The sequence below is a fragment of the Gracilinanus agilis genome, chromosome 1, assembly GCF_016433145.1.
Source record: "Gracilinanus agilis isolate LMUSP501 chromosome 1, AgileGrace, whole genome shotgun sequence".
Taxonomy (NCBI): Eukaryota; Metazoa; Chordata; class Mammalia; order Didelphimorphia; family Didelphidae; genus Gracilinanus; species Gracilinanus agilis.
In genome coordinates, this window is record NC_058130.1 from 169,613,908 (window position 1) to 169,640,154 (window position 26,247).

Below are 26,247 nucleotides of genomic sequence, written 5' to 3' on the forward strand. Positions count from 1 at the left end.
TAATTTCTTCTGTTTGACATGTATCCAATTTTATTCAATCTTTAGTCACTGATTATAGCCATCTTGTATCCTTTTTCAATTAGGAAATCACTTGATATATAGCATTTACAATGTACTATGTATCATGGTAGGCCCCGAAGATACAATATGATCAAATATCCTTGAGGAGCTTATAGTCTAGTATATTGATGTAAGACATAGAACTACAATATGGGAGAGGTCACTTGTAACTTGACAGGATAACAAAAAGGTTCATGGGGTGGCTCAGTGGATAGAGAGAGAGCCAGGCCTGGAGAATAGGAGGTCTTGGGTTCAAATCTGGCCTCAGAGACTTCCTAGCATTGTGATTCTGGGCAAGTCACTTAACCCCAATTGCCTCACAGCTCAAATGTTTAGTATTAATTTTAAGAGAGAAGGCAAGGGTTTAAAAGGAAGGAGAGGTTATGGAAGATATAGTAATTATGCTAGGTCAGAAAGAAAGGATTTCTGTGGGTAAAAATGTGTGGGAGGAGATAGCCATGTTAACATGCAAGCATTTATTAGATGTTTACTATGTGCCAGGTGCTTTGTTAAGCGCTAGGAATTCAAAGAAATGGAAAAAAAACCAAACAGCTTCTGCTTTTCAAGGAGTTCATTCACTCTTAAGGAATTCAGTCTAACAAGGGAGATGGTATGCAAACAACTGTATAAAAACAATATATACAGGTTAAATTGGGTTGACTCAGAAGGAATGCACTAAGAACAAGGAAGACTGGGAAAGGCTTCTTGCAGAAAGGTGAGACTGGGGCAGGCTAGGTAGCACTGTGGATAGAGTGCCAGGGCTGTAGGACCTGGGCTTAGATGTGGCCTCAGACATTTCCTAGTTGTCTACCCTTGGGTAAATCACTTAATCCCAGTTGCCTAGTCTTTACCACTCTTCTACCTCAGAAGAAATACTTAGTATGAATCCTAAGGTATTGTGTCATACAGAAAGAAAAATGGGACCTTAGATGAGAATGGATTGCTTTTCATATAGATATGAAGCAAAATGCCTTGCTCTTTTATCTTTCAAGCAACCTTACAGAATTTTGACATTTGCATGAGAAACAACTCACTGTTCAGGAGATGAGCAAATAACACTTTAATCATTAATATATACTTGACCTATACCAGCATCCAAATGCCACTTCAGGACATTCCATTCCACTGCAAAGAGGTAACCTGGGTCTTTGTTGTTTAAAACAAAACAAAAAACAACAAAAGATAGGACCTCTAACTCCAATAAGCTTTGACTTTAATTCAGGCTGCTCTATAGAGGTTTATCAGGAATCCAGTCTTCCTATATCATACATTATAGCTTGTACTCCCTGCCTATTCAGAAGCTAGATGATTTTAAGAAAGACAATGAAACTAAATCAGTTGTGTACCAGGAACTACTAAATCTCAGACTTCATCAGTGCAGGGAAATAAAGGAAAGAAAATGTATTGGGAGAGGGGGGAGAGGCATGCCACAAGCATTGTATCTTAGGAGATGGATGGGTGGGGCTGAATTGATGAGAACAGGACTGCTGGACTTTAAAAAAAAAAAAGGAAAACACTTTCTGAGGACAGAATCATCACTGTTGGGGGGACTTAATTTATATGAATCCAAATTCTTCTCAGTCTCAAGTCACAGTTTCCCAGCAAACAGAACCTAGACAAAAAGCCAAAAATAAACAGTTTCTATCAGATTCCTCTTTTTTTTTTAAACCCTTACCTTCCATCTTAGAATCAATACTGGTGTATTGGTTCTAAGGCAGAAGAATGGTAAGGGCTAGGCAATGGGGGTTAAGTGACTTGCACAGCTAGGAAGTATCTGAGGACAGATTTAAACCCAGGACCTGCCATCTCTGGGCCTGGCTCTAAATTGATTGAGCTATGCAACTGCCCCCTATCAGAATCCTTCTAAGCAAATCAGATTTATTTTATAGCTACCTGTAAGGATTGGTAAACTCAATTCTCAGCCTTTTGCTCCCAGATTATATCTCTGTCCAAACTCAAAAGTAGGATTTTTGCAGTAATTTGGACTCAACTGAATTTAAAAGGATGTGCATCCATGGGACTCAGTAGTTTAGGAAATAGTACCTTTTAACTATGTTCTCTTCCTCAAACACAGTCATGTCTTCAGTAGACAAGTGAGCACAGATCTTGATACCATGTATCAGATATAGGTAGATTGGGGTACTATTGGCATTTCTACATAAAACTGTTCAGAACAGCTTGATTTAGAATTAAATGGAAAGCTGGCTTTTGCTGTTTTGTTTTATGCAAAGATGCAGATCACTCTGATAAGAATTGGATTGTCTCAAAGCAAAATATGGATGCTAGCATGCCTAGAGTAGAATAGTATTTCTAAGAAAAATGATCCTGAGGGATTTGGTCTATTTCTTCTCCTTGGAGTCATGGGTAGTCTGGAAGAGTGTATGATAATTTCATGGACATTCAGGAAAATGTCATTAGCTTTCCCTAAATGTTTCCCTGCAGGATCAGAGGGGTGAAAGAAAACCCAAAGAACCTGCACTAAGCCATAATGTCTTCGGAATTGGAGACACCATCTGATGGAGTGGATGAATCTGAAAAAAAAAACTATGGCACACCTGAATGGGAAAACCACATAAAGTGAGTGATCTAAATCTAAAAATAACAACTTCCTCTTCTCCCTCACCAGATTAAAGTTTGTTCCTTTTTAAGGGTTTTATTTTGAGATGGACAAACTTGTGTTACAACTATTAATGGCAGGGGTATAGACTTCTCTTTACAGAATCTACAGAATTAATAGAATTGCAATGCAATTAAAACTGAATTTTTTGCTTTTCTAAAATGTTTTTACACTGATTTTGTATCTCCCCTTAGGACTTTGAGAAGTTACACAGCACTAGTTGTGAGACATTTCATCACAGATTTCCGTAACTTTATTTTTCCATTCTTTTTTTAACCCAGTGATTTTATATAAGAGAGTAATTGGAGAAAATTTGTTTATTTAACTTTGTCAAACCCTTCTTGATGTGTCTATCTCTCTTGATACATGCTGGCATCACTAGATCTCTTGCCCTCCTCCAAAAATAATACGTTATTTTTGTATTGTGCCAAATGCTTTGTCTAGAGGACCATAAGTCTGAAAATGCTACTGCCCATTTACAGAGTTCTTGTTTTATGGCTCAAAAATTATTCTTGGCAAAAACTAACACCATTAGAGTACTAAAATGCTATTCTCATGTGCTAGCTGGGCGACAGGCATAACAGGTGGCCTAGGGTAGCTCCTGGAGTTTTCTTAGGTTCCTAGTTGTCATCTTGTTAGCGGGTGCATACCTATTTTTTTCTCCTAATCATATTTTTTCCTCCCATTTTTAGTGCTTGTTAACTAGATTATCAAGTGATTACCTAATCTTGTCTCACTTTGCAGATTTGCCTCTATTCTTATTTTTCCTTTTGCCAGATTTTCAAGAGGCCTAAGCCTCAGGAATATTGTCACTAGCTACCTCTACACGTGACTAGCCTGAGGTTCTAATAGGTCCAGTGGGAGACTTACTGTCTTGGAGCTTTGTTCTCTTGAGGGCTAAATGAACTGTTTGTAAGACAGATTCATGCCAGGGAATATATTTCTTCTGGTATTTGGGTAAATGTAGCAGCAGACTATTTTCACCTGTGGGGTGGGGCATAAGTAGGGATGAGTTACCTCTGTGCCACTAAGGTCAGAGCTTTGTCTCTTTTAATCCATAACATGGCCTGAAAAACCCTCTGTTTCATAATAGGTTCTCCTAGGACAGTGAGTCCCAAAGTGGGCACTACCACCCCCTGGTGGGTGCTGCAGCGATCCAGGGGGAGCGGTGATGGCTACACTTTTTTTGTATTACATTCTATTCTGAGTTCAATAAATAGTTTCATAATTTCCAGGGGGCGCTAAGTAATATTTTTTTCTGGAAAAGGGGCAGTAGGCCAAAAAAGTTTGGGAACCGCTGTCCTAAGAGCTGGGTTTCAGAAAGCCCTAGGGATTTGCTGAGAGCTCTCATATTCAATAAGCCATCAAACCTGGTTGAACCAGCCCAGCTTTTTTCTTCTCTCCCTCAGTGAACTGACTTGCTGGGATTTTAGACTCTTTATCTGTTGTCCAGGTGTTAGGGTTAGGGTGTGTCAGTCTTACCAGCTAGGACATGATGCACAAATCTTTACTGAGTGGCTGAGTTTGACAAGAAGTCCTTTTTAAAAGCACCTTGCAAAAAAAAAAAAAAACTGAGCACAAGACCTACAGATAAGGATCACCTCCCACCAGGTCCAACAAATCCCACTTCTGGGCTTTCTCTCCACAGATTAACAGATCTGTCTGAGCTCCTCAAGGAAGGGACTAAGGAGTCCCATGACCGTGCTGAGAATACCCAGTTTGTCAAAGATTTCTTGAAAGGACACATCAAGAAAGATCTCTTTAAGGTTTGTACTCTGAAATTATTTTGGATCCTAAGAATGTTAGAGGACAGTTTGGCTGGTGTGGTGGGAAAGTCTTGTACCTCCCCACCAGTGTATGTTTCATACTAATGTGGGGATGGAATACTGCATCTCCAAGAGACAGTGGCAGCTGGGGCTGAAGAGAATCAAAGTCTGAGTTAAAAATTAAACTAGGGAATTCATGTTTGCTTGTTAGAGAATTCATTATGTAAGACTTTTTAAAAGTGAGCTTCCTAAGTATATTTTAAATGATTTCACTTATTAAAATTTGATTTGCACAATGTGGTCCAGGATATATCTTTTTCTGTTTTTAAAGCATAGTGGCTCATAGAGACCTTTTGATCACCAGAGGATCTGTGAAAGTCAGAGAGGGAACAGAAAGAATGTCAGGTCATCCAGACTAAGCCCTACCAGTCAGGGCCTTTTGAAGGCCAAGCATCCAGCTGGCGTTCTACAGAAAACAGCCAGAGGAGACAAGGTGGCTAAAGCTTTAAGTTGGGGGGCCCAGATTTGTTTCATTTGTGAAGATCACATTAGGGCTGTGCCTCTAAAAGAGTCTGATGGTAAATTAGTGACCACTTGTGTGCTAATGATGGTCTGGAACCCCCTGATGCTGCTGTACCCACACTCACACCTGCCACCTCTCCCTTGCCCTGTCCACTACAGCTAGCTACCACTGCACTTTATTTCACATACTTGGCCCTAGAAGAGGAGATGGAGCGCAACAAGGACCACCCAGCCTTTGCTCCTTTATATTTCCCCGTGGAGCTACATCGCACGGAGGCACTAACCAAGGACATGGAGTATTTCTTTGGAAAGGACTGGAAGGAGCAATCGAAGTGCTCAGAGGCCACCCAGAGCTATGTAGACCGGATCCATTACGTGGGGCAGCATGAGCCTGAGCTCCTGGTGGCCCATGCCTACACACGCTACATGGGGGACCTTTCTGGTGGCCAGGTGCTTAGGAAGGTGGCCCAGCGGGTACTGAAGCTGCCAAGCACAGGAGAAGGGACCCAGTTCTACCACTTTGAGAATATAGACAATGCCCAGCAATTCAAGCAGTTTTATCGGGCCAGGATGAATGCCCTGGACTTGGATATGAAGACCAAGGAGAAAATTGTTGAGGAGGCCAACCGGGCCTTTGAGTACAACATGCAGGTATCAATCACTAAGGGAATAAATGGGGGCAAATGGGATTGCTTAGGATTGGGGGGGGGGCAGGTAATGTTAGAAAAGGGTAAATATGGTATCTGACCAAACAAATGGATTTGGCCACCTTTTTAGCTCAAGAAGTTATACCTGGTAAAAAAAAAAAAATTTTTTTTTTTAAAGTAAAGTCTTTGCTGATCAGAGCCTTCTATTTCCAGGATAGAAAAGTATTTCAGAAAATTTAGGGTCTTCACTATCCAGGTACAGGCTAAGGCTCACTTTTTGGCTTCAGAAGTGAGAGAAGCCAATTTCAGGGCAAGCTCAGTGTTGTGCATCCTATTTAGATTTAGGGAGAGGACAAGTTAGGAAGTTAGGAAGATGATGTTCCTTTTGCAGCCTCAAGAAGTGTCATAGGACTGGTTGGTGATATTGAGCACTAGAATGATATGCTCCAATTGAAGGGATACAACAGCTCAGTCAAGGCCCACTGAGGCCAGCAAGCAGTCCTGGAAATGTCTGGTCAGGGCTGGTTTGGGAAAGTTCTTTAAACTCTTGAGATGCCAGATTTCTGTGTCACTTGAGAAACAGGTTCCACCCATCTAGGCACAGGGTCTTGATAATGAATAAATCTTTGGGCCTATTCCAGGGGACCCTCTGGTCCCCAGTATAGTCTCTGTGTAGAATGCCAGTCACCTAGTATAGGCCTTCACCTCCCCATAACAAGAGACACCTGGAAAAAGCAGCGTGAGGGAACCCAGGAAATGACCCCGTACTTATCTGTTGATAAATGTTTATGGTTTTTTCTAGGCTAACTTCTTTTTTTGGTCCTAACCAGTGATTTGATTCATTTCCAGGGAGGGGGAGGGGGAAATGCCTATCAATATAAATCTGCAACTTGTGCAAATTAGAGAATTCCCTGGGCACTGAGATGTTAAGATGCTAGTATGTGTCAGAGGTGGGACATGAACCCAGGGCTCCAACTCCAAAACGGTGAGACTTCCCTGGGTTGGCATGATGTCCCCTTGGATGTTTTCCAGTGAGAGGATTTAAAGGACACTGAGGAACCAAGAAAAGCTGCCACAGCAGATCTGGGGTCAGTCTTCACCCTTTAGAAAGGGCATTTTAAGACTAACCTAAATCAGCCAGGAGTTACAGAGTTACCCTGAAACATTCAACAGAAATTTGCTGCTTTAATGGATTCCCCAGAGCTCTGCCTCCAAGCCTTGCTCTAGTCATAGCACTTGCCACCCCAGCCCCTCAAGACAGATTTCCTGTAGGACTCAGTTGCTACTCTTCTACTCCAGATTTTCAATGAACTGGACAAGGTTGGCTCTTTGCTGGCCAAAGAATCCCTGGATGGAGAGTTCTTACATGATGGGAAAGGAGATGTGCGCAAGTGCCCCTACTATGCTGCTCAACAAGATAAAGGTGGGTCTTACCCTTCTCCAAAACCTCCAAACAGGGATGGCATCTTGGCTTTCTAACTCCATGCTGTCTCCTATTGGCATTGCCCCCACAGGTACCCAGGAGAGTTGTGCTTGCCCCTTCAAAGCTGCCACAGCTGTATTGAGGCAACTCAACCTTCAACTCTTCCTTGCTGTCATGGCCCTGGTTTGTGGACTGATTGCCTGGTACTTCATGTGAAGCAGGAGCCTGTTACTCTGGTACCCTCCAGGGATGATCCCAGTCAACACCCCTACCCCTACCCTAACCCCACTGACTAAACCACCTCCTCAGGTGACTTTTTTTTTTAAGCTGGGTTTGAGAAAACGAGCAACCAATAAAACCAGACACTAAAGTCAATGCCTAACAGACTGCTCTTTGCAATGTTTTTGTAACCCAGATACTAAGGGTAGGGGTGTGGATCTCCCCAGCAGTAGAATTCTGCCCAGAGGAGAACTCAAACCCAGAACTTGGAGACCCAGGGAGCACAGCTTAGATCCAAAAACCTCTATGCAGTGGAGTCAACCCCTCCCCTGAGGGTTCCACCACTACTTAGGGCTATCTTCTTCCTTCCTCTCCTCACTCAGTGGATGAGACGTTTCAGAACAATGGGAACTTGTAGGGGTGGAAGGAGGGGAAATAAAGCTGCTACGCTGTGTCCACCACACCAAAGGCAGGGGGACAGATAGCCCTGGGAGGAAAAGAGCCCATGTTTCTGGCCTGGGGAGCAGGCTCCTACCCCAGATTTAATTTTGTCTGCTTTCTTCAGGCCACCAAACCTCACTGTCCCTTCTGGACAGAACAGAAGTAAAGCGTTTGGCTCCACATGTAACCAATGTAAATGCTAAAATTTCCAATAAAGTTTATACTTCATGCTGCTGCCTCTTCTCCAGTAATGTGCCTTGTGCAGAAGAATTTTGCCGGGGGGAGGAAGGCGGGTTGGGCAGAATCCAGTGCTTCTCCTAGGTAATAGGTACATTGGGCAACCAGGTGTCCAGACCTTGGAATTATGTTTTATATTTCTCCTTTGTACAGCTGTCTGAGGCCCAGAATATTGGAATGAAGAGATTTTGAGATGATCTCATCCAGCCTAATTTTATAGCTGAGGAGATGAAGCCATTTGGTGGAGGTCACATAGCTTAGTGACAGGCTCTCAATTCAAGTGAAGTTTCACATCCCAATGTAAGGGCCCCACTCTGCCCTACAAGCTGCACTCTGGAGTACAGCTGAACCAGATTCAAAAGTAATTGGGAAATAACAAAATAAAAATAGAATAAAACCTATGAATTAACTTGGTGGTTTTCAGAGTAAACATGTGGCTTGCAGGATCCTTCTATACTATTGTGACCCTCATTTCCTTTTGAGTTTTAACCCCACTTTACTACATTACACTGGCTGAGGCCAGCTGACAAAGAGAAGTAAAAAATAGCTGGCTCTAGAGCAGTATTGAGGTTACCCTGCTGTTAGCCCTCCCTTCAGTTTCTCTTTCCCCTGAGAAGAGGATTGTAGTTGCATTTATTTCTATTCATTACCTATCCCTCTTATTAGCAATAGGTATATGAAAGTAGGTCACTGAGATGCCACAGGCCTCCACTTCATTTAGCCTGAGTTCATTAGGAAGGGGTAAGGGAGGATGGGTGGAGCCTTTTCACCGAGGCTGTGTGAAAATATCCTGCCTGACTTTCCTGGGTGTTTCCTTCCTGTCTGGTTAGAAATGGAATGACAATGCTGGCTTGCCAACTTCCTTAATTACTTTAAGAACTTTAGAATAGAGAGTATCAAATACTCTGTTATAACCATAGAGCTCTTTAGCTTCTGCCTTTTTGAAACTGCCACCATTTTCAGATGTTATTCATCTCCAAGAGAAAAACAGCCCAAAAAGGAAGGGCAGTTGATCTCTGGGCCAAGATAATCTTTTCAGATGAAAATATTTTGGAGAACGCCTAGGAAGAGGAGTGGGGAAGGGTGGTGCCTTACAGCCAGAGAATCGTATCTGTCCATAATGCCTTGGCAGAGGTCTATATCAAGGTGACCTGACCCTAAATCTTAAAAAAGGAACTACTAAAACCCCTGATGTTTCTTTAGGAACACAGAAGTCTAAGGTGCCACAGAAAGAGAAGCACAATCCTCTAATAACAAGATTACAAATTGAAAATGTTACTGGACAGCCAAAATTTAATCCACAAAACAAGTTAAAATGGACCCTCTAGAGTTGTCTTGAAGGACCAGACCAGGCCTCAGTAAGGAAAACTGAAGCCCAGGAAAGTAGGAAATGAATCTTGAAAAAGTACCAGAACGAAGAGTGCTTTTGAATCTAGATCTGTTCATTCCCACTCAAAAATCTTTGCCTTTCCGGGAAGGTGAGCTTGGACACTTTCCCTGCTCAACTATTCAAAAGCAGAAGAGCCAACCTGCCCAGGTAGGCAACAAAGGATGTTGGTTATAGCAGTCAGCTTTTTGGTGACATGGATGCAGGATACTGTCAAAATAGCAAAACTGTCTAGAGAAGCCAAACCATATTAATTGGGAATAAAATCCTGAAACAATGGTAGTTTGTGGTTTTCTAAATCAACAGGAGCTTTGAGGGATCCATTTCTGTTTGATTTGACACCACTATTATCCACATTCTAATGGTCCAGGTTCAGGGTGTAGAGAAACCTCTACTGAGGTTCCCAGTTTATTATGAAATGCCTGGAAAGCCTCCATTCAACTTATACCTTTAGCAATTGATTTAACTAGGTTCCAATAAAGTTCCTTGACTGGTGGGGCTCAGTTATTGCAAACTTATGTTTTATGTGTAGTATGCACATAAATGGAATGTTTGTTCCCAGCCTTGGCTGCCAGTACATTCATTCTGACCCAAGTTATATTGCAAAGTAAGGAATGTTTTCCATCTGGCACTTGAGGAGCAAAGAAAGAGTGAACCATCTGTCCTGGATCTAAGGGCAGCCACAATAAAACTGCCTACAACTTGAGAGGTTCATAGCCTGTACTGCTTTCTTGCATTAGGAGAGCTCCTGCACAACTTGCTCTACCAAACCAAAGAGACACCTTTTCTACAGCTTCCTCTTTGGGCTAGAGATAGATGGCCTATGCTAGCTTGTCAACTTCAGTGGAGGGGGGATGCTCTACCAACACAAAGTCTCACTGCAGTTACTGCCTTTTCTAATGCTGCCATTAATATCCCTACCATTTTCTGGAGTTACTCATTGACTAGAGGGAAAAGCCCGTAGGGAAAGAGTTCCGGCACTGCTTTGACCCTGGGCTATAATTAGGAGGAAAGGTACAGTGTGGAGAGGTTAAGGGGTGTTTATTTGCCCAAAGTCACATAACCACTATTAGTCAGAGGCAAAATTTGGAACTGTTTCTAAAATCAACTGTCCCCTTAGGTCAAGGGACTGTTCTCTAGAAGCCAAAATCTTCTGTGGCTGATGGTTGAAGACTTCAGTCTTTAGTGAGACCAAACAGGTTTTGGATATTCCAGGCCCCAATGCTGCTCACATGCAAAATAAAAATCCAAACAACATAGGGCAAAGGAAGCCCAGGGGACAGGGAAAGTTGGGCAGATGGGCCAATTTAATGTTGTGATAAACTAAGACTTGAGAACAAACAGGTTCACATTGAATAGGATGACATGCATTTGAATTGCAGAAACCAGGTACGGGGTACAGTAGCAGTAGTGATGCTTATGACACAAGTCCCAAGTCTTACATTCAACATCAGGGCTTAATCAGATGTTGGCTCTGCCTCATTACCCATTATTGCCTCTTCATTCCCTACCTAAACCAAATTAAATAACATGATTTCTCCAACTGAAGCCTCTAAACACAACAGACATTAAAAGGTTTAGTGCAAAAACAGTGTTCCTAAAGGAAATTAATCTCTGCAAATAACAATTCACACAAAGCCTGTTGTGCATGTGCCATCTAGTGGCCAGTCAATAAACTTCCAAGTCTGGGAAGTAGGGGTAGTATAGTGTTTAGAACAGTAGTAGTCTTTCTGGCCTCTTCCCAGTCCCCCTTTCATGACAGGTGTGAAAAATGCCAAATTCCAGGAAGAGTCCGGGAAAAGTCCAAAAGGAACAAGCCAAGTCCTCCATTGCCACTGCACCCTCATCTCCCTAGAAGCAAGGCTCAACAGGGCTCCACAGGTACAATGTTGGGACTTCTGGAAAGGGAGCCAAGGCGATGTGCCAGTGGCATCTGCTAAAAGTTTGGGGTGCAATTTTGCTTGCTATTTTTTCTAAATTGACATCTAGTCTTGTCCCAAGGCAGTGTCATACTTGAGCATTGATCTTCATTCCTCACCAACTCTTTCCTAATTAGTCTGATGGGAGCTTTGACATGGCCTAAGCTTATGATACCTGAGAGTTCCTAGTGCCAGTGCTTTCATCTCTCTTCCTATTAACAGAAATCCTGTCCTTTGTGATGCATCTAGTTCCTACAAGTTTGTGTGACCCCAGTTATTTGACTATTGGGAACTTAAAAGCTCTCTAGTATAATTAGAAACAGGATGGCCTACTGAAAAGGTGGGTACCTTTTCTTGCAGTGTGTTCTCCATGACCACCTTGCCCCTTGGTTTCTCAATAAACAAGGGCTCCCTTCCATGCCTCAACACCACCAAGGTCAACATCCCATGTCTGACTAGTGGCAGTAGCATCCCGCCTTGGGCTATTCCGTAGTAATGGAAAGCATCAAAACAGACATGCAATAGTGTCAGGGCAAACTGGTAATAGAAGGTAATTGTTACTGTAGAAGGCATAGGGATATGGGAGTAGGAAGAGGAACTGTTATCCCAGAGGCCCCACGAAACAAACTACTATTCCAGGATCGAGGTTTTCTGATTCCCAAGGATGCAAATATTAAAGAATCAATACCTCTAATAACACAATGAAAGGATCTGGAAACTTTCAATGGGGAGAGTACCTCTGCTACTGGACAGTTAGTTCACTCTCGAAATCCTGATTACATATACTAATAAGCAAAATATCAATATCCAAAATAACATGCTTGTCACTTCCCCCCACCCCACTGACACTAAACTTCTGATCTGCCAAACCCTAAACCAGGATAGATACAGAGATCCCTGGGCTGGACAGACCAGAGAGGACAGGAGTTCCCTGCTTCCAACCTATGGAGGAAAAAGGGAGAAGCTACTGCCGAGCAGGAAAACAAAGCACAGGGTAAGGATTGACAAGCAAAAAGGAGAGATGGTAATCCCGGGTCCCAGCTCCCGGGTGGTCTCCGTTAGCACAGGCGCTTGTACGTGTAGATGTAGGCTTTGCAGTTGGGACAGGTGTGTGTCACATCTTTGAAGTCATCAATCAGGCAGGGGATCAAGCAGCAGCCCAGGTCACACCTGAAGTGGAAAGACAGAAAAAGTGAATCATGAGAACAAAGAAGCTATGAGGACAGGGGTTGAGGATGGAGATGAATAAATTGGGCTTCGGTCTCACAGGGTCAGAAGAGGGTGGGGATCATGGGAAAGGTAGAGAGTAGGGCAGCCATGCAGACCAATCCAAATGAAAGATATCAGAAGCCTCAAATGGGCAGAATGCTTGCCTTCCCCAGGCTAGGTTTTTCCACATACCCCATGAAGCAGCAGAAGAAGCCTAGTACAAAGTTCATCAGGCCAATCTCATAAGAAATCTTGGTGGTGATAGACTGCTGGCAGTGAGGACACACAGTCTGCACAGGTGCACCCTCAAAGATTTCTCCCTGCAACACAGTCACTGTGGTAGCAGCCCCTGAGGGGACGAGGACGGTGGCTGTGTGGCCCCCAGGGCCTGGATAAGGACCTGTGGGGTAGTAGCCCATAGGAGGGTGGGGGCCAGGAGGTGGATAGAAGCCTAAGGAAAAGTAAAAACAAAAATAGTCAATTCTGAGGGTTAATTTTCCTCAAACATTAGGCCAACCAAAAAACCATATATATATATATATATATATATATATATATATATAACATAACAGGTTAACTCAGGAATTTTAACCCCTCTGATATCTACCAAATGCAGAACATAAATCTGCACAGGGACTTAAATATACTGTCAGAGTAAGACGACCCTGTAAGGAAATGATTGGAAGTCCCATTTCTCTGACCCAAGCTGACACCTGCATCCCTTCAAATCCTTTATAAAATGGGGCAAGACCTCATTCCAGAGAACTCTAGCTCCTTCTCCTCTTTAGGAGGTAAGACAATGAAAAAGGTCAGATATCTCTGCCAAAGTGGGCAAATCTCGCAACAGAACCCAGGTGTCTTGATTTCTAGTCCCAGTCAATACATTCAATCTCCTCATTCTCCTTGGTAAGTAACCTGCAGGCCTACCCAGTGTGATGTGCACAGCCTGGGGAGAGCAGAGTAGCTCAGCACTGAGGGTAAAAATCCTTGTAAAAACTTAGGAAACAGTCCTTAAACTTCAATTCATACACCTTCAAGCAGGGACAAGAAGAGAAAGCCATTAGAAGCAAGAATTAAAGCTGTTTGTTCTGGGAGTTGAAATAATTAAAAACATGCATAGTAGGAGGTCTTCAAGATAACATGTTACACATTCCACATGTGTTTCAACCAGAAACCAACACCTAATTCTGATGGTGTGTCTACATACTTGATTTTGTCAGTGGGATAAGGGAATATATTCTACAGGTTGCAGGCCAGCCTAAAGGCTCTTCTCACAGAGCTTCTGGTGCTGTAAACTCAGGGAGCAATACCAGCTTTTTCCTGGGCCATTTTTCTCTGGGCCCTGGGCACCACTTTTAAGGAAAGAACTTTTTGAGAGCATTAAGGAGTTTTGAGAGGGAAACTGCCCATCAGACTAACTTTTTATTTAGGTTTAAGCAATCTGACTATTTAACCCACAGCTGTCCCCCACACTAAAGGGCATTAAGATCAGTGGTGAACCTGGGTTTTATAGATTAGGGAACTACTTGGCATGATGTGGATGACAAATCAGCAAAGGTTACTGAGGAGTGGTGAGACAAGTCGGATTGTGAGAGTACTGTCATGAAAGCCACAAGAGTGCTGGTGGCCACCACTTTCCCACCTCTCACCCCTCTGCAATAGGACTTCCAATCTCAGCATTCCATTGAAATTGCTCTTTTCAATGTTACCATTCATCCATTTAATGTGGAGGGTGTTTTACCGATCCTTGTCCTTTTTGACCTATATTCAGCATTTGAGGTAACCACCCCCTCTCTTCCTTGATTCTTTTTTTTCCCTTTGGTTTGCTAAGACACTGGGTGGTTACTTTGGGTTGTCTTGTCTGACTGATCCTCAATTTCCTTTCTCTGTGCATTTCTCATAAGAAAGTTCCTAAATGTCACTTTTCTCTACATTTTCATTTGATGATCTCATTTTCTTCAATGAGTTGATTATGCCTATGCATAGCTATATAGATTGGAGAGCCTAGTCTCCCTCCTGTTTGTGAAAAGCTTCAAATGTCAAAAGTATATGTTTGATCTTAAAGACAACAGGGAAACCACAGGCGTTTAAGTACAGAAGGAATATATTCAATCTGGGTGTCCTGCAGACTCAGCTTGTCCAAAGAATTAATTTTCCTCCAAACTCCCTCCTCTTCTGAACTTCTTCATTTCTATACAGAGCACCACATCCTTCAAGTCATCTCATTCAGGTTCACACACATTGGGTAAAAATTCTGACTTCTCACTCAATTTACATGTTGAATCATTTGCCTAATCTTTTTAAAATTTATAATTCCAAAATACCTCTTGCATCTATCCCTTTCTTGACTTACAGGGTCACCAGCCCAGTTCAAGCCCTTATTACTTCTTGCCTGAGCTGATACTGCATTAACTTCCCAGTTGGTCTTAATTTCTCCTCTTTCCAATCTACCTTCCAGCAAGTTACCAAAACAATTCTCCTAAAATGCAAGTCTGAAAATGCTATTCCCCTGCTCAAACTCTCATTGCTTCCTATGTCTCTAGGAGTCAATACAAATAACTATGGCATTTAAACTGCTTTGCCACTTGGACTCAACCCCCCCCCCCCCCCCCCCCAGTATACTGTACTCCACAGCACACTGTACACCAGCCAATTTGGTTAAATAGAACAGTACTTGATAAAGTAACTTAGACCTGAAATGCACTTCCACCTAACCTACACTGCAGAGAAGTCTCTCTTCAAGCCAAAGTTAAAGCATTACCTTCTACAAGATTTTCCTTAGACGTTCTCCTTCCTAAGAACTACTACAGCTTTTCCCAAACTGCTTTATTCTTGTTATTTTTCATGTCTTCCCTACCCAAAATATAAAATATGAACAAAAGGCCCTGGTTCAGAAGATAAATCAGAAATTAGGGCATGGACTTTTGTTCTTTGCATGAATTTATGTCCACTTATGTCTATAGAAATAAGTTTCTTATAAGTCTAATCCAAAGTCATCCTCCGAGCAAGAATTCCTTGGGAAGCCTCATGCCCCTTAACTAGTTGCTATCTTATATGCCTATGCATATATCTCATATACCCTGTAGTTTTCATTACTTCTCATTCTTTTTTGGCTTTATCCACTAAATTCAGATGGAATCCCTGGGCCTCTTCAATTATAACTTAAAGTGATAAGTATCTATCCAGGCCCAACATTACCATAAAGTCAAAACATTCCTTCCAGCCTGAATACTATTTTAAAGAACTGGGTAACTGAATTTTAGAACCCAATTTTCTGTTGACATTTCAGGGCTGCTGTGCCAGGCTAACAGTGGAGTGGTTCTAAGAGTTGGGCCTAGAGCATCTGCAATGCTACTTTAATGTATAAATGAACAACTGCTGTGAATAATGTACACTAATTCCTTGGACCTGAGTGTAGTTTTACTGTAATATTCAGAAAGATATTTATTGCGTTTGTGGGACCCATGCTTACTCTTGGCTTACCTCCTGCTATGGTGTACCATGGGGATAGACTCCGAACAAGAGAACAACAATGAGAATGACCAGTTCTCCAGCTTAATGGCTCTTAGAACCTTAGATTTCAATGTAGCTAGCCAAAGGAGATTATATACCCTTATCAAAAGAATACTGTACCTCAGCTCTGAGAAATCTGAAAACATTCATCATCTGGCAGAACATATTAGAAAACAAATGACCAAAGGCAATAGAATCACTGTTTAGTTTCTTACTGGAGATAGTGGGATCCAATACAATACCCTGAATGTTGTGCTGATTGGAATTTACATTTTAGGAACAACTGTATAGTACTATTTAAATTCAGCTATGAAAAAATTCATGTCCTCCTCATTCTCCTTTGGTGGATCTTAAACCAAGTCACCAACTCTTGAGCATATCCCCCAAAGCTGGAACTACCTGGAAAATGGAAATGCTCATCAACTGGGGAATGACTGTAAAAGTGTGGAATATTATGCTATAAGACATGATGAAGAAGGTGGTTTCAGAAAAATCTGGGAAGATTTGTATAATCTGATGCAAGGTGAAGTGACTAGAACCATAAGAATTTGAATATTAACTACAATAATATGTCAATGTTGAAAGAATATTGACCCCAAACCAACCATAATTCTAAAGGACTCCTCCTATGTGGTTCTAAGTAGAGGGCTAATGGACTCAAGAATGTAGACTGAAGTATATTTTCTTCCCTTTTTCTTGCCTATTTTTTTGTTTGTTTTGGACATGGCTAATGCAAAAATTTGGTTTGCATGACTATACATATTTTAATGGACTTTGTATTTCTCATTCTCATTGGGTGGGGAAGGGGAAAAGAGAGAGAAAAAACTGAATTAAAAAAAATAAAATTAATGCATTCATCTCCCTAAGAAGACAGAATGCCTTTAGTACTTACTCTCTAAATTTATCTAAATTTACCATCCATTGCCATTTATCTTACACTACACGTTGTACTGTTATATTGTCTCTAGCATTTGCCTTGCTGCTCTCCCGCCGCCCCCCCAAAACAACTATGCTATGCTTGAGGAAAACAAGTGTTGCTTGTCTCATCTTTCTCATGGTATTTGGAGAGAAGGTACTCTGAAATGAGACTGAATTTAGAATGTATCAAAGCTAGGACAATCTCATTTTCACCATCAGGCAAGATACTCTACTGAGAGGGTAAGGGGGAAATGAATTAAATCGATGAAGGATTCAGGACATTCTCTCCAAAAACTAACTCCCTCAGCTTACCTGGGGGCATGTAAGTACCATCTGCATTCAAGTGGGGAGGAACAAAGTTTGGTTGAGGGTGAAGTGGTGGCTCATATGGAGGAGGCCCGATGTCTGGTGGAGGCAGGGGTATGCCAGGGGGTTGAACCATCGCTGGTGATGCTCTGCCTGGAGAAAAAGAGAAGAGGATGTCCTGTCAGCCTGTCTCAGGTCTGCATTTGCCAGAGTTAAAACTTGCCTCTGAGGAACAGTGAAAGCTGACAGTTCCCTAGGTGGGGGAACCCTTGAGATTTCAGTCTTAAATTATTCCTTTGGCCCCTTTCCTTCAATTCCTCAAAAAAAGGCTCTCTCAAAGGTCTAGATTTTGAACCCCAGGAAGCCCCTTTGTAAGCCAGTGGTTTTTCCATAACAAACATCATTAGAAGACCTACCTGTGCCAGGTGGGCCTCCAGTCTTCTCCTCCAAAAGGGGAGCTGAGGGGTCCCCAGGATAGGGAGGGGGAGGGTCATTGGACATCTTTGCTGACCTTGTGGAGAAATTCAAAATGATTACATTGGGGAGTTTTCAGGATTGGAAAAAAATGGGGTTTTTCTCCTTTTTCCTTGATCTCCTTGAGGGTAGACAGTTTTATAATTCTCTGGATATAATTCTGAATTGCTCTCCAGAATGGTTGCATCAGTTTCACAGCTCCACCAACAGTGTGTTAGTATCCCCATTTTTCCTCATCTTCTCCCCAACATGTCATTTTGCCTTTTTGTCATTATAGCCAATGTTATAAAATAAATAGACTTTATAGAGATAGAGAAGGGGCAAACTGGATACTACCAATGCTAACTGGGTGACAGCAGTGATAGATCAGATATGTGGCTAGAGCAAGATTGTCTGAGTATTGCCACCTAGCTAGATGTTGTACCACCTCCCTCCTTTATAACAGTGCCCAGGCAGGATCCTTCAGGTCAGTAGATGGTATCCCTTCAGATCCCACCTGGGGTTGATTAATGATGGTTATTGGGCTCTATTAGCTTTGGACACGTCTATCTGTCTGCATTGCTACCTTCCCAGAAAAGTGATGACACAACCACTCCAGGAAGGTACTTAAATAGCTTTATCTATATTTCTAGCAAAGAAGGAATATTAGGAAATGGGAAGAGGAATTGGGAAACCCTAAACTAATGTTGATAATAATAATCCCTCAGAGCTGTAGGCAAGTGAGTGATTCTGGCTTGTTTAGCCTCTGGTTCAGCCTGGCCACAGCCAAACCAGAGCAAGCAAGCTGCTGTTTGATGTCTTTCAGCTTCATCTTCTTCTTGCCAGATGTTGTTATGCCTTTTACAGCCTTCAGATACCACCCCTATCCACCCTCTTCTTCTTCTCCTGCCCACTTCCTGGATCCTTCCCGGGCCCTGGGATACCTAGATAACTAAAGATGTTTGAATTCCTAAATATCTAGGGGACAGTAGAATAAGAAGATTGATGGTCTGGGTACAGGTTGGCAATGTTAATCAGGTACAAGACAGGAGTTCTTGCAAGGTTGAACCAAGCAAGTCACAAATCCCAATAGACCAGGGTCCACAGATCTCAGGTCCAAGGGAAATGAAAGCAACCAAAAGCCAGGGCTGCCAGGGCATTTATACCCCCCTGGCCAACAGCTTTCTCCCCTGTCCTCATGGCTTCTGGGAACATTCTGATGTCCAACGGCCTTCACCTGTCAATCAACAGTGAGACTCTCTGCTCCCAGAGTTTCAATATAACACCAATCTGATAGGTGTGAGATAGTATCTCAGAATTGTTCTGGTTTATATTTCTCTAAACAGTAGTGATTTAAAGCATTATTTTCATATACCTAGTTCTGGCTTTGATTGATTAGCAGCTCTTTGTGGTGACAAAGAATTAGAAATTGAAAGGATGTGTATCAATTGGGGAATAGCTAAACAACTTGAGGTACATGATTGTGATGGAATAGTACTGCATCATAAGAAGTGATGAGCAGGTTAATTAAAAAAAAAACTTGGAAAGAACTATATAGGAAAATGAACAGTAAAATGAGTAGAACCAAGAAATATTATACACAGCTACAGAATTAATACTGGAAAAATAAATTGTGAATATCACCTCCAGAGAGTGAACTGAAAGGTGAAAACATGAAAGTCTTAATTTGTATGAACATGACAGTCTCCCAAATGACACCTTCTGTGATTTGAGAAGTGTGAGGAGGGCTGTGTTATAGTGAAATCAGGGAAAATGGAAGTAACAGGCAGAGAGAAAGAGAAAATTCCAGAACTCTGGGGTCAGTGACTGGCTGGTGTCGTATAGTGTCTGGACTTAACTTTCACTCTGGAAGTACTGGTTCTTTCTCTGGATACCCTGTCTGAGTGGATCATCCACCAGGAAGAGGTTGAGTTTTGGTGAAACACACGGGTGGACTGTGTAGTCAAGAGCCTTACTCCCCTTCTTTTGGATTTATGTTGCTGAGACCCTACTAGATTCTTGACAGACTCTAAAGGACAACAGCCATGAGATCTCCCTACAAACCCAGTGGACTTGTTTACCTTCTAGCTTTCCCTTACTCTTCATATTACCAAAGGAGAGATTCTGATTAGGACCTAATTTAGTTAGCTGGGTAAATTTAGGTAGAGATCAGTGTAGATACCTGTTGGACCTTGGTGGGAGGAAATTGAGTTCTACCCTAGTTTCATCCCATTCCCTTCCCTTCCCTGTCCCAATTAAATAATAAACCCTGTTAATGTTACCTTGTCAGTCTCTCCCTGAATCCTTTCCCAGATCTATAGGATTTTAAATTACTGGCCCAAGGACTATCAAGAACCTAGAAATCATCTAACCCTTTTAAGCATTATACCATCAACCTACTGATATTTAATTATCCCTGTTATTTTTTTCAGCTGAAACACTTATAGATGGGATTTATATTAGCAATGAAGAAAAGTTAAACATAAAAGAGATTTGTGATTTCATTTATATACAATCTTTTTCTTTGTGTATGGAAATACTTGTTTTACTTAGTTTTGGAATATTTGGAATAAAAATTTTTAAATAAAATTAAAAAATATAAAAGCTCATTTGGTAGGGCAGCTAGGTAGCTCAGTGGATAGAGCTAATCCTAGATTCAAATCTGGCCTCAGACACTTCCTAGTTATATGACCTAAGGCAAGTCATTTAACCCCAACTGCCTAGCCCTTACCACTCTTCTGCTTTAGAATCAATACTTAGTATTCTAAAACAGAAGGTAAGGATTAAAAAAAATATTCATCAGGCTCAAACCAAGAGGTTTTCCAAGACAATCTTTACCTTTCCTAGCAAGGCAGCAGGCCACAACCTCAATCATGCTCTGAGTCTGATCCAAAGCTTGGCTGAGCTACCTTCCACCAGCTAGCTCAAGCAGCAATTTTCCTTTGAACACAAAAATGACAAAAACAAGCTGATCTAGTTAGTGCACTGGAAAACAAAACCCTCCATGAAACTAGAATATTCAGCATTGTCAGAAGTCCGTCCCTTAAGAGTTTGCCTTTTAATAGAGAAATCATAGATTCCAGGATGTGCCTATAGATACTTCATCCACGTCTCTACTATCAATTCATTTAGAGCTGGTTTCACTATAAACCTGAGCCCCCCCCCCCCCCAACCTAAAACTTCTACTCAATACCCACATAGAATCAAGAGATGTGGAGAGAGCTTTCAAGATCATCCAGCCCAACTCCTAAATTTTACAAGTGAGGAAGACATACTATTTGAAGGTAACACCTTCTGCTATGGATTGCTGAGACCTGAAAAGGGCAGAGTTTGAATTTATATTTGGAGTGGGGGGGTTAAAATTAATAAGGGAGAAAAATTCCCAAGTCCAACCAACTTTTGCAAAGAGTCCATAAAAAGGTGGAAGACAGATGATGAGACTGAGAAGCAGCCAGATATGATAACCGTGAAAATCAAGGAAGAGTATTATCTAGAAGGTAGTCAACCGAGTCAGATGCTCTACAGGAATCAAGAAGGAAGAAGATTAAGAAAAGGTTACTATATTTTGCAATTAAAGAGATCACTACTGATAAGTTGTTTCACTTTAGAGATGATAGGAGTGAGACTGCAAAGGAATAAGGTCAGTGGGGAGGTAAGAAAATGAAGACAAAACACACAGCCAGATTTTTCTAGGAATTTGGTTATGAAAAAAGAGGCATGACAGAGGATGTTACCTTTAGGTAGGGTTAGGTAAAGGTTAAGATTAGGTGAGATCCACTACACCCCAAGAAAGAATAATAATTTCTTTACTTAAAATAATAAAATAGGGGGCATTTGGGTAGCTCAGTGTTTTGAGAGCCAGGCCTAGAGATGGGAGGTCCTAGGTTCAAATCTGGCCTCAGACACTTCCCAGCTGTGTGACCCTGGGCAAGTCCCTTAACCCCCATTGCCTAGCCTTTACCACTCTTGGCTCCAAGACAGAAGATAAGGGTTTACAAAAAAAATAATAAAATAATGAAATAGCTTTTGTCCTCTGATATTTTTCTGGTATAGTAGAAAGAGCCCTAGTGTTGGAGACAGAAGACTTGGGTTCAAATCCTTTTTCTGATGCTTACTACTTATAAAACCATGGGGGGAAAATCACTGGGTCTCAGCTTCCTTTATAAAATAAAGAAACTGAATCAGACAGCTTCTAAGGCCTCTTCCATGTCTAGGTCATAGACTTAGATCATCTCTCCTTTTTTTAGAAAGAAGGTTCTGGATGTACATTAAGTAGGAGGTTAATTACAGATCATAGTGTTGGACGTCCGGACTAGGAATTAACAGACCAGGATTCTATTGCTGTTCATCACCGATAGCTCCTTTTACTAGTTAGTTATTCACTAGTTTGTACTCACTAGGGCTCTTTTGTAAAACAAACTTTGTATTAAGGTCTGTGAAAAATACCTGTACAGAGAACATTTTATATTTGACCCAAGATATTCTAAAAGGACCTGCCTTTTATGTCTGTAAAGGTTTGTGTAATAGAAAGAGCACTGGATTTGAAGACCTGGATTACTTGGACCTTGGACAAGTTATTTAACCTTTGAGCCTCAGTTTGTCATCTGTAAAATAAGAAGGTTGAACTTCTCTGGATTTTTTCCAGATAATTTCTGGGTCCTTTCCAGTGCTAAATCTATGGCCCTATTGAAATAGCTATTTTAAAAAGTAAAAGAGTTGTCTATCCTCCTTAGTGAATTTTTTTAAAAAAAAAAGAGAGATTTTTACCTTATTCAAAGACAGTCTTTTTTGTTTCTGGGGGAATCTCAGAACAGGATTAAACTTCCTCAAAATCAGCACCTCAGGAAAAAAGGCTTCTGAAGCTGCAGGACAGAAAGGAAAAGCACAGTTGTCAGTGCAAGGGAAAAACTCACCCAAAGCAAAAGGTCCACTAGATGCCTTATGATGCTGAAGGAGCCCAATTCCAATTTGCAGCCACATCCTTACTTTGTCTTTATTCCTTTACGCCTTTCACAAGTAGCAGGAATCTGAGGAATCAGGAAAAGGATTGGGAAGGAAAGAGGAATTCTTTCCCTAACCCCATTCTCTATACTTTTGTTTACCTTTTTCTCCCCCTTTCTCTGCCTAATCAAATCCTACCCATCCTTAAAGCATAGTTGGAATTACCTGACCTTTATAAAACCTCTAGCTACTGCAGCCCTCAGTGGCCTCTTCCTTCGCTAAACTTATTCAGCCACACAGCTACGAATAAGGCAATCACCAAAAGCCTCTGCAGCCCTCCCCAGGCCCTGGGCAGCCTATTTCAAGTTAAATTGCCTGAGTCCAACTTCCACTGAGCTAGAAGAGGGAAAAGCCAGAGACAGAGAAGATACTGCATCTCTAGGATGGCTCTCCTGCTGTTCTTGAAAACTGAAGAATGAAGAAAAAGATCTCAACTTAAAAGGGGAGGGAGGGAGATTGAAGCTGGAATTTAATTAGGATGTCACATCCTATGATACATATGTCTCATGCTTCTTGATTTTTATAATATTTTACTAATTTAATTAAAATGCTTATTTACCTATGAGCTTGAGGTCTAAATGAATGTTAACAACTTACATCTTCCAAAACACTGTTATCAGTGAGTGGCAGTGAGGCATCCTCCTGGTCATTCATCTGGAAGCTATGGGACTCAGTGTCCTTCTGAAATGTGGTTCTCAAAAACAACACTCTCTAAGTGGCCTGAAGAGGGCAGAATACAGTGAGACTGGCTACTCTTGTTCTGGATACAGCTATTATCTTAGCATCTAACATCAGATTACCTTTTCTGGTTGCCACATATACGACTAACTCATACTGAACTTGCAATTTGCTAAAACTCCCAGGTTTGTTTGTTTTTTTTCAAATGAACTGTTAATCTAGCTGTATCCCCTCTATCTTGCAAATGTGAAACTGCATTTTAATGCAATTATGTAAGAAACCCTGGAGTCTCCAAAACAGATAGCAACCCTTCCTTAACTTAATGAATAGTTTTCAAGAATTTTTGTAGTCAAAAAATAAATAATCATTCTACTATTAACCTAGGAATAAGCCTCTCCAACATTCTATACCAGTCTATTTCTGGGCCCACACTTGAAGCCTTTTCCAATTTAATACGATCCTCTGATTTGCTTGCATAATGTTTGAGAAACCAGTCATCTTAATACCATGAGGTACTGAAGCAGGATTTTACTGGAGGTTATCTTTATTTTAAAAATAGATAAATAAATAAATAAAGCCCAATGCCTCAGGTACCTATATACAAATGAAAAGTAATACACTAGAATCTTAATGCATGGAGACAAATTCAATTTGAGTGACATTGATGAGATATAAGGTAGTGGGGCTCACGATGAGAATATTGCTCTAAGAAAGTGTACTGAATTGGCCAAGAATAGAAGAGATAAGAGGTGGTAGAGTAGCACTGTATATTAAAATGATACACTGATGTAAGAAAATTTCTAGACTAGAAAGGGAAGAATCATGATAGAAAATATTTAGGTGAGCATCAATGGAGGGAAACAGAAGTGATAGTCATGGGTATATACTATACAGTACCTAGACAGAAGGAAATAAAGGAAATCAATCCCAAACATTACCATTATAATATATTTAGGTGATGGCAAAGTAGTGATAGACAATTTCAATAATTACTTAAAATAATTTAAAAAGTTTATTTGTAGTGGTTCTCCCTTTGTCATAATTCTTGATTTGTCCAATCATCATATGCCTAATTCTGACTTGTAAGGATGAAATTATTGAAACAAGTAGAAATAATGAGAAATGTTTCAATCAGTCCATTTAAAAATTCATGTTTGAGAAAAAGGAAAAGTGAAGCATGGTCTAACACTCAAGAATTCAGGGGAACAGATTTCTGGAAGTTCAGAAAGATGGAGCTTAAAATTTTTCCAAAAAAAAATAAAAATCAGCCCCAAAACTGTGCATACCCTTTAATCCTATAATACCACTTCTGTATCCCAAAGAGATGATAAAAAAGAGGAAAGGATCTACTTGTACAAAAATATTTATAGTAGCTTTTTTTGTGGTGGCAAAGAATTGGAAATTGAAGGGATGTCCATCATACCTGGGGAATGATTGAACAAACTGTACTTTAAGCGATGTAATACTATTGTGGTATAATAAACAATGAGCAGGATGATTTCAGAAAAGGCTGGCAAAATCTGCAGGAACTAATGCAAAGAGAAATAAGCAGAACCAGAACACTGTACACAGTAACCACAATATTTTACAGATGATCGACTATGAAAGATTTGCCTACTTTTGGCAATACAAGGATCCAGGACAATCTCAAAGGACTTATGATCAAAAATGCTATCCACCTCCAGAGAAAGAACTTTTAGAGTCTGAATGCAGATCAAAGCATGTGATTTTTCATACTGGTTTATGTTTTTATTCAGGGGTTTTGGTTTTACATGAGTATTCTCTTACAATGACCAATATGGAAGTATGTTTTATATAATACATGTATAACCTAGATCAAATTGCTTATCATATCTGAAAGAGAGGAGACAATTTGGATTTTATAATTTCAGAAAACTTATGTTGAAAAGTGTTATTATACATAATTGGGAAAATAAGTTTTTAAAAAAGTCAGCCCAAAAGCAAAGTTTTCAAAACTGAAATTTTGAGGACACATACAGTTCCAATTAAGATAAAAGAAGGAATAGTCTAGAGCAGTGATGGGCAAACTACGGCCCAAGGGCCAGATTGGGGGGGGTCTTGAAATGTTCTATCTGGCTTCGACATTATTCCTAATCTGACTAATACAGTGAGTAGGATACAATACTTTGAAAGAATTGCCTTAGAAACAGACTGACAGATAAGCATTTCCTTTCTTTTGGCTCCCTCTTTAAAAAGTTTGTCCATCACTGATCTAGAGACAAGCTAGAAACACGAGATGCATATCGACTAAATTTTTTGAAAGCTACAATATATGATGGCAACAAGATCGTATAACAGAAGTTGTATATGTAAGAGTAGCATGCCAGAAATGAAATATGAAAAACAAAAAAAGGGGGGGTCAGAAGAAACCAGAAAAAGAAATAGATTTTTAAAAAAGTTTACTCATACATGGTATTTTGCTATAACAGACAGATATCAGTCAAATTGTGTCTGTCCCCTACAAAAAAATATTCCTTGAAAGCAGTAAGCAAAAATTACTTCTTAGCATGAGTATTAGAACACTTTCTGTTTTTGAAGCTTAATGACTCAAAAGAAAGGAAGGATGTATGCTATATAAACTTGATAGTGAGGAAGCAACAATGTCTGTTATTTTGGCCGAGTTTTGTTGCCTCTTAGAATTGCCTTTATTTAGAATACAATGTGCCAGACACTGTGTCAGGTAAGGAAGCCAGGAAGATAAAAAAAAAAAAAGACAGTTCCTGTCCTCTAGGATTGCATCTTCTTTGGGGGGAGGGAAAAGTGTATAACATGTAAACACAAAGTAAAGGGAGAGGGGGCCCGAACAGGATACTAACAAGGGGGAAATGAGAAAAAAAGGCCCTTTTAGAAAGTAGTACTTGAACTGGGCCTTGAAGGGAACTAAGTATTCCAATAAGTGTGAATAAGAAA

At 40.8% G+C, this 26,247-nt stretch overlaps 2 protein-coding genes across 4 annotated transcripts in view; one reads left to right on the forward strand and one right to left on the reverse strand.

Moving 5' to 3' along the window:
- Positions 1-7,924, forward strand: part of HMOX2 (heme oxygenase 2) — a 33,702-nt gene extending 25,778 nt beyond the window's left edge. For all 3 annotated transcript variants that reach the window (XM_044658949.1, XM_044658956.1, XM_044658962.1), the window contains 5 exons: positions 2,503-2,637; positions 4,326-4,443; positions 5,125-5,616; positions 6,912-7,035; positions 7,127-7,924. In XM_044658949.1, coding sequence (XP_044514884.1) covers positions 2,549-2,637; positions 4,326-4,443; positions 5,125-5,616; positions 6,912-7,035; positions 7,127-7,251 — 948 coding nt within the window. In that variant the 5' untranslated portion in view covers positions 2,503-2,548 and the 3' untranslated portion in view covers positions 7,252-7,924. The remainder of the gene's footprint in view (positions 1-2,502; positions 2,638-4,325; positions 4,444-5,124; positions 5,617-6,911; positions 7,036-7,126) is intronic.
- Positions 7,925-10,344: 2,420 nt separating this feature from the next.
- CDIP1 (cell death inducing p53 target 1) overlaps positions 10,345-26,247 on the reverse strand; it is a 54,410-nt gene continuing 38,507 nt past the window's right edge. Inside the window, exons 2-6 of the mRNA XM_044658972.1 lie at positions 22,405-22,499; positions 17,601-17,695; positions 17,191-17,337; positions 12,640-12,898; positions 10,345-12,408 (exon numbers count right to left, since the gene is read on the reverse strand). Of these exons, the coding sequence (XP_044514907.1) occupies positions 12,297-12,408; positions 12,640-12,898; positions 17,191-17,337; positions 17,601-17,685 (603 nt within the window). The 5' untranslated portion in view covers positions 17,686-17,695; positions 22,405-22,499 and the 3' untranslated portion in view covers positions 10,345-12,296. The remainder of the gene's footprint in view (positions 12,409-12,639; positions 12,899-17,190; positions 17,338-17,600; positions 17,696-22,404; positions 22,500-26,247) is intronic.